Below are 8,418 nucleotides of genomic sequence, written 5' to 3' on the forward strand. Positions count from 1 at the left end.
TTACTGAATTGTGTGATACCCTTGAACACTGCAGCAAAGTTTGAAATGTTTAAGTCAAAAGAGGGCTGGTAAGAAAGAAAAAAAAACTGAGTTGAGCCTTAAATAAATTTAATAGTATTAAACCCACTTTGAGAGAATAAGGTATTTTTTACGTCACTCAGAACACCTTTGGTAATGACATAATAACATAATTTTTCAAGAAATCTATGCCAAGGAAGCAGTATATTTTTGTACAATCAGCATAATATATAGATTTGACTTTGTATGTGAAAGTATTATAGTTACCTTATAATACAAGTAATAGATAAATTTTATCAAGCTTTTTTAGATGTTGTCAGTTGGTCACAAGTGGATCTCTTTCACACAGGCTGTGGGTGACTGGTTACTTTTCGTGGGTCCACTATGTAGATAATGCGTTGTAAACTGATATTTGAATTACATGAAGGAAGTTCAATTCATTATTTAATGTCATGCTAAATGTTCATGAAATCGTGACATTGAGTATATTTTTACCAATTGGGGCAATCTCGTTGAACACATTCATTCTCACTATCTTCGAATGCTCCTAATTTCTGTATGTAAGCAACAGTGTAGCATCACGAAACTGAATATAAGTTATATGATTTACTGGTAAAATAACTAGTTGTTTGATACCCTTGAATATTACAGCAATGTTTATATGACATAATTTATGGTAAAGTGAACAAGTGGATAGGAATGAATTTTTTTAGATTTTTTAAGTTTTTTAGTGCTTGCCTATAATACAAAACATTGACAGTTAAGGGCCATAATTCAAATAAAATCTTTGACAGAATTACCTTCTCCTGGAATGTTTGGGAATCATGATTGTAAACAAGTATTCCAACTTTCAAATTAATATCTCAAACAAGTTCAGTCAAAAAGTGGACTGGTACTAAAAACTTAACCAAGATTCTAAGTCGATAAAAGGCCTTAATTTTTAAAACAAATCCTTGACAGAGTTACCTTCTCTTGCGTACAGATGGGGGTAATGATGTGAAATAGCATTAAAGGTTTCAAAGCAATATCTCAAAGGGTTAAGGCAATAAGTGGATTTTACCCATATTCAATGTATTTTCTAAGTCAAAAAGGGGCATAATTCTGTCAAAAACCTTGACAGAGTTATGTCCTCTTGTCTGTTGATGAAGGTCGTGATGGTAAACAAGTATGGTCAGTTTGAAAGCAATACCTCCAATGGTTTTGAAATAAAGTGAGGTGGTACAAAAAACTTAACCAAGCTCAATACACTTTCTAAGTCAAAAAAGGGCCATAATTCTGTCAAAAACCTTGACAGAGTTATGTACTCTTGTCTGTAGATGGAGGTTATGATGGTGAACAAGTATGGTAAGTTTCAAAGCCATACTTGTAATACTTCTGAAATAAAGTGGGGTGGTACGAAAAACTTAACCAAGGTGTGACGCCAACGCCGACGCCGACGCCGGGGCGAGTAGGATAGCTCCCCTTTTCATAGAAAAGTCGAGCTAAAAATCATTGTTGTTTAACCCTAACCACCCTAAATACCTTAAATGGACTTGTCCATCTTTCAACTTGGGCACAACCATTCATCATTTTTAGGGGAAAATTTCAAAATATGTACCGAGTGAATAGCAAACAGTGCAGACCATGATCAGATGGCATGGATGTGCAGAGTGGACTGGTCTCAAGTAACGTTATCTCTTTAAATGGGTACAGTGGGTTTTTAGCTGAAAACTGGTTAGAAAATTCATTAACCGGCAACCAACATTAGTTTTTGACAAAGAGGAAAAAAGGTTTTTAATTGATTCTATATATCATTAAACAAATATCATTTATTTCTAACCGTGACATCCCCAGTCTCAAGTATATTTAGTTGCTACCATGAGGCTATTGGATATAACAAATACAGAACTGCATTAAGCCCTTAAAATGCCTGAACATCTTTGGTTATGAGTACAGACTAGAGATGAAAAATAATGTAATTTGCCAGCTTCTTTCAAATGAAAAAAATATGAACACATTGTGTTAATACACCCTTAATCTTTTTCATTAATCTCTTACTTAGTTCAATACAAAACCATAACAGAAAAACCCCAAATTATTCTCCTAATTCATCATCCTATATATCATGTTCTTTATTGTCCTAACTCATTGTCATCATGCTGTTTATTGTCTAATTTATTGTTCTATATATCATGCTGTTTATTGTCCTAATTTATTGTCCTTTAAATCATGCTGTTTATTGTCCTAATTTTTTGTCCTTTAAATCATGCTGTTTATTGTCCTAATTTATTGTCCTATATATCATGCTGTTTATTGTCCTTATTTATTGTCCTTTAAATCATGCTGTTTATTGTCCTAATTTATTTTCCTTTAAATCATGCTGTTTATCGTCCTAATTTATTGTCCTTTAAATCATGCTGTTTATTGTCCTAAAATATTATATCATCCTATTTATTGTCTTATATATCAAGCTGTTTATTGTCTTAAGTTCTGTATATCATGTCTTTTTCTTGTCCTAATTTATTGCCCTATATAAAACATGATCTTTATTAATTTAATATACTGTCCTAAAATATTATATCATCTTTTTTATTGTCTTATATAAAGCTGCTATTTGTCTTAAGTTCTGTAAATCATGTTTTTTCTTGTCCTAGCTTATTGTCTTATATATCATGCTGTTTGTGTCTTATCTTATTGTCCTATATATCATGCTGTTTTGTGTCCTAGCTTATTGTCCTATATATCATGCCATTTTGTGTCCTAGCTTATTGTCGTATATATCATGCTATTTTGTGTCCTAGCTTATTGTCCTATATATCATGCCATTTTGTGTCCTAGCTTATTGTCCTATATATCATGCTGTTTTGTGTCCTAATTTATTGTCCTACATATCACAGAAAGTCCGTTATTTCACTGCTTACAAAAATTCTTAACAGAACTTAAAAAAAATAAAAATAAAATAAAAATATTCTAAAAGAACATTTAAGTCACCTTACAGATTGACTTTCAAAACTTAAAAACAAACACATTTACAAAACTACATAAAATAACAACTACAATTACATAACCAAAAATGGAGGGCCAAATTAGTTAAAAATGAACACACTTGAATTAGGACTTATCATGTTAGGATGTTATAGTAAAAGTTTGACCTAAACCTGACCAGATAATTATGCCTGAAGTTTTGATCAATAAAATATATCCTTATATTTCACTCTACATACTGGTGTTAAAGGTTAATCACTTTCAATTCCAACATATTATCGGTTAAACTAGGTCAAGTCTCGTAAAATTGTTTACACTTGACAACATATTTACTCACAAAAAAAAAACAAAAAAAACTTTCCAAATTTGTCATGAAAAAAATGAAATGTTTGTTTGTTTGTTTGTTTCATTTTACGCCTTTTTCAACAGTATTTCAGTCATATAGGCGGGTAGTTTCCTAACCATCGTTCCTGGAGAGTTACACCAGTACTAGACTACCTTCCTCCGCGCTAAACTACCAAAGCATCTCCCGGGGATCGAACCCAAAAAAAAAAAAAAAAAATGAAATAAAACTTCAGTTGTGCTGCATGAGACAGGATATAAAATGTCGCCATTAATTTGCATTGCTTTCGAAGAGTTCCTTCATCTCGTCGAGGGTTTCAAAGAGCTGATTCATGAACGACGTGGAGTCTGTGCATTTCGTTGACTTCTTCGACGAGACGTGAAAGAAGAATTTGAAGTCTCCGGGAATCATGTACGATACACCATATCCGTCGTCGGATACCGGACCAAATCCACCACCTGGGCTTACCTACAATCAAGAAAGACAATAAAAGTTTTTGTTTTTTTGTAATGTTAATTCTTCTTAGAATTAGGTTGGTTTAAACATATTTATTTAAGCTCAATAGCGAAACAAGTTCCTGCAACTTATATTAATCACTTTCAAGTCCGCTAATCCTAGGACCAACCAGTACTGGTGTCATATGAAGAAACATGGTTGTGACCTGATTTGGGCTCGAACCCATGATCCACTGGTTGAGAGGCAGACACCTTAACCACTAGGACACCGCTCCCCTTTTTCGGCTTAGGTTTGATCTCTGGTCTCTAACAAAAATAAATAGTGGCAAGGTACATAGGATTTTCTATTATATACAAAGATATGCTACAAAGGAAGTACTGCGAATAAATTGGAATGATGGTATACATGTTTCTTAAAACACTGATTTCTATGATATAACTCCTGAAAACAATACCAAGTAATTTACTATCCCTGCACTCAGGTATGTCTTAACTTTGAGGAGATATGAACTACATTTATCCTGTACTTCTATTTATCTTAACTTGATAAATATTCCACCATCCTGCATCCTGTACTTAAGTATATCACAACATGGATAAAATATCACCTACCGTAACCATGTACTCAGGTATATCATAACTTGGAGAAAATATCACCTACCGTAACCCTGTACTCAGGTATATCATAACTTGGAGAAAATATCACCTACTTTAACACACTACTCAGGTATATCACAATTTGGAGAAAATATCACCTACCTTAAGCCTGTACTCAAGAATATCTAAACACCATGGTTGTATTCAGATAATCACAATTTGCTGAAAATATCACCTACCGTATCCCTGTACTCAGGTATATCACAACTTGGATAAAATATCACCTACCTTATCCCTGTACTCAGGTATATCACAACTTGGATAAAATATCACCTACCTTATCCCTGTACTCAGGTATATCACAACTTGGAGAAGAGACCAGTTGTTGTTGAGGCTGTTGACTAGTTGATAGTGTCCATGGAATGCTCAAACATTTCTTCAGAAAATGACAGTCCTGTAAGAAAACAATGAAATCAGAAAGTTCAGATCAATCTTGAAATTATCATTGATCGACAATGGTCTGTTAAACTTTATATGTACGTCAACAATATTTGTATTCTTATCTCCACCTTCAACCGTTATGATTAACCATTTCCTCGTGTTGAAATTGACGGGTCAATAGAAGGTGACAATGACCTTGACTCTGGGAAACACTGACTTAAACAAACTATGTCACTAAGCCCGTTGCTTAATTTAACCATCTGTTTTTAGAAAAGGTTCCAGTGGTTAACTAAATACAAACATTAACATTTTTAAGATTTTACAAATGCAAAAAACAGGTAAACATATTGTAACAGGTTATTTTTACAGCAAGTATTATATTTTTGAGAAAAAAATGAGATTCCTTCATTAATTGACATTAAGTCATGTTTATAAAATTGTATAAACATCATGATTATCCAATGAAAAGCGATGTTGCAAACGTGCATCTCTGAACACCCTTTTTTGCCAGTGGAAACTATGTTTATATATTTACGTTTATCACAACCCTTTATTTAGGTGGTAGCTACAGATTTATATCAATGTTTATCACCAACTTTTTTTCGGGTGGCAGTTACAGATATATATTAATGTGTATTAACACCTTTTTTTCTGGGGGCAGCTACAGGGAAAAACATTATTGTTTATTAATGTTACCACCCTTTTTTTTGAAAAAAGGTATATGCTGTATTTTAATATGCATCATTACCAAGATCTACATAAAGACTTAAACATTCTACTTACATAATCAAGACCTTTGCTTACGACATAAAGTGCAAACAAATGTCTGTCAATACCCTTCCCATTCATAGCATCTTTATACATCCTGACATGTACTTCACATGCCTTTTGTAGCAGTTTTATTTTTGTCGCCTTGTCAACAGACTTGTCTAGAAATGCCCTGAAAATATACAAAAGTAAGCATTCACATAAAGCTGATGTCTAACAGTAACTCTAGTTATTTCAATATTTACCTGTATAACCCTTTGCACACTTTGAAAATTGTTGTCTGCTATCATTGTGCAAGTTACTGTTATATTTGACTTTAACCAAGTTTTGTTTGTTTGTTTGTTTTGGGTTTTACGTCACATCTACACATTATAGGTCATATCGCGACGTTCCTACTTTACTGGTGGAGGAAGACCTCAGGTGCCCTTCCGTGAATTATTTCAGGCATGGACGGGCACCCGTGTAGAATCACTGACGTTCTGTAAGCTACCTGGATAGCTTCCTCACATGAAATAATCCAAAGTCCCTGTCGAGATTCGAACCCACAGCGGTGAGGAGCAAGTGGTTTGAAGTCAACGACCTTAACCATTCACAAGTGACACCTACCTAATAACATACACAAAAACTTTAATCAGGTTTGAAATTTCTTTCTGTGCGTATACAAAAGACGGTTTTAAATTTCTGACAAATGCAGCTCTGTAGATTTACAAAACTTAGTTGTCAACAACAGGTGGTGGCAGGGATTTTTTTCCTTCCATAGCAGGGGCCGCTATAGGGCTGATTTCCCAAAAGTAAAAATTCTTTAAAATCATGCAGTTTTCTAACTATATTAACATCAAGATTTTTCTTCCCGTTTTGCAAATATATACTGTGTATTTTTTCCCCAAAGTTAAGGGCAAGGTTGCTTCCCCAACCTGTGAAAAAAAGCCCTTGGTGGTATTTACCCACCACATCTTAGCATTAAACTACACTGAATCCACCATAGCACATTTCAGCCGGGCAAGCTGTCAAGCAGTTTACCAGTTCACATTCACCCAAGGAATTGAAACTTCTATGGGCAGAAGTATTGACCTTTTCGAAAAATCTAGCTAAACCCCATTTTCCAGTATATTACGGATTTAGCTCTGGGGAATTGGACATAATGAAGTACAATGAAGTACATTAAACACTATTATGTGATATTTCCATTTTTTATCATTATTTTATCGTTTATGGTGGAAAAACTTGAATGGTTTGAAAATTATCAATGTTCCTGCACTATCTAACAAAAAAAATTATCTATCATAAAAATCTGTAAAAATTAAAAAAGTCGTTGCATTTGCCATGATCTGAAATAGAGATATTTTCTGCATAAACTTGTGTATTTACTTAATTTTTTGCATACAGTGAAATTTAATTATTTCCTTACAAAGAAACAATTGTTTTATTACACTTGATTCCAAAAAAAGCCAAAACAAAAACATACAGGTAGTTACTACATGCCCTTGAAGTGAATTCCCCAGAGCTGTGTACAGAAAGTACCGGAAAACAGTGTTTAGCTAGGTTTTCGAATTCATAAATGGTCATTATGAGTGTAGAAAGGATTTCAAGATCAAACACTTGTTTGAATTATTACGCATATTTTGCCAGATACTTTTAAATATTTGATAACAACTTTGCGCATTAATGAAATTTCTTTCAGTGCACATTCAAAGATGCAAATAGTAAAATACCACTTTCTTAAAACTGCAGCACTGCAGCTTGATAAAACTTAGAAGTCAACTTTCACTCAGACAATTAAAACATATAAACACATTAAACGTTGTTACTCTGATTGGTTTTATACATTATTTAAATCTAACTTTAAAGTCATTCAATAATTTCATTGTTGTTAACATCATCTTATTTTAAATTCTTTAAATTTTAAGTCAGGTAAACAAGCTGTGACTGAACAGTTTTTTAATTTATATGCATACTAAAGGGAAGTAATAGTTCTTGAAATAATCCATTAGCATCTGGTATTTTTTGTGCTTATTACTTCCCTTACATAAGTAACTACTAACTAGTTGAGTGCCTGCCCAGGAACGATGGGGTGACCTAGGGCGTAGCCAGCTTTTTTTAACTTGTAGGCCCTTAAAAAGGGGACTTAGCTGCAGAAGCCAAAAACATGTTAAGTTTAAAAAGAGCAAAACGCGCGTTCCAAAGGATTTTCAAGGAAAATTATCAAAACAATAATTTTAAACTATGAATTTGATTAGATGTTAACTTTACTGAGGACGGCAAATCATGCATAAGCCTTAAACACACTTGAAATGACCATATGGCTTAAACCCACTACCTTCCCCCACCCTCCTGTTTTAATTGTGTTTTTGGGACTTTTGAAGATGTCAATTTCTTGAGCAACTTGTAGGCCCAGGCCTACATGGCCTAATTGTAGCTACGCCACTAGTGGTTGAACTGTGCTCTGTTAAATTCAATGTGGCTTTAACTGCCGTGATCCAGTATGAAAACTACCAACACCACCATTATTTATAAAGTAAAATTATTGTGCAGTATTAAGTGTAAAATAAAATTCCCTCAATACGTGTACGTCGTTGAGAAGACACAGGGCATTGGCAGAAGATTTGAAGACTGGGAACGGCGAAAAAAGATCGGAACTTGTCCTGCGGACCAACTGCCAGTATCTTGACTAAAGCCGAGGGAGTGGCCCTACAAAGTAGGCGCTTGGGTCAACAAAGATGGTGTGCTAATGTGCGTGAGCCCTTGGCACGGTTAGAGGGCTTGAATGGCAGCTAGGTCTTTCGCTGGCACCAACAGCCCTTTTCAGGGCTACCCTTTCATATTGTCACAGGT

General features: G+C 34.1%; 1 protein-coding gene across 1 annotated transcript; it reads right to left on the reverse strand.

The window, feature by feature from the left end:
* Nucleotides 1–3,541: 3,541 nt before the first annotated feature.
* Nucleotides 3,542–5,789, reverse strand: LOC132741441 (carnitine O-palmitoyltransferase 1, liver isoform-like). Its single transcript, XM_060729598.1, has 3 exons — nucleotides 5,602–5,789; nucleotides 4,715–4,831; nucleotides 3,542–3,793 (listed from the first exon to the last, which is right to left on the reverse strand). Exons 1-3 carry the CDS (start codon nucleotides 5,680–5,682, stop codon nucleotides 3,596–3,598), a joined length of 396 nt encoding a protein of 131 aa, XP_060585581.1. The 5' UTR covers nucleotides 5,683–5,789; the 3' UTR covers nucleotides 3,542–3,595.
* Nucleotides 5,790–8,418: the final 2,629 nt, after the last annotated feature.

The sequence above is a fragment of the Ruditapes philippinarum genome, unplaced genomic scaffold, assembly GCF_026571515.1.
Source record: "Ruditapes philippinarum isolate M1 unplaced genomic scaffold, ASM2657151v2 ctg4215_1_1_1_1, whole genome shotgun sequence".
In the NCBI taxonomy this organism is placed as follows: Eukaryota; Metazoa; Mollusca; class Bivalvia; order Venerida; family Veneridae; genus Ruditapes; species Ruditapes philippinarum.

Coding starts and splice junctions, on each gene's coding strand:
- LOC132741441 (XM_060729598.1), bottom strand. CDS start 5,682: ATGTATAAAGATGCTATGAATGGGAAGGGTATTGACAGACATTTGTTT. Junction 4,832..5,601: donor TAAGCAAAGGTCTTGATTAT/GTAAGTAGAATG, acceptor GTTTTCTTACAG/GACTGTCATTTTCTGAAGAA. Junction 3,794..4,714: donor TACCTGAGTACAGGGATAAG/GTAGGTGATATT, acceptor TCTTGATTGTAG/GTAAGCCCAGGTGGTGGATT.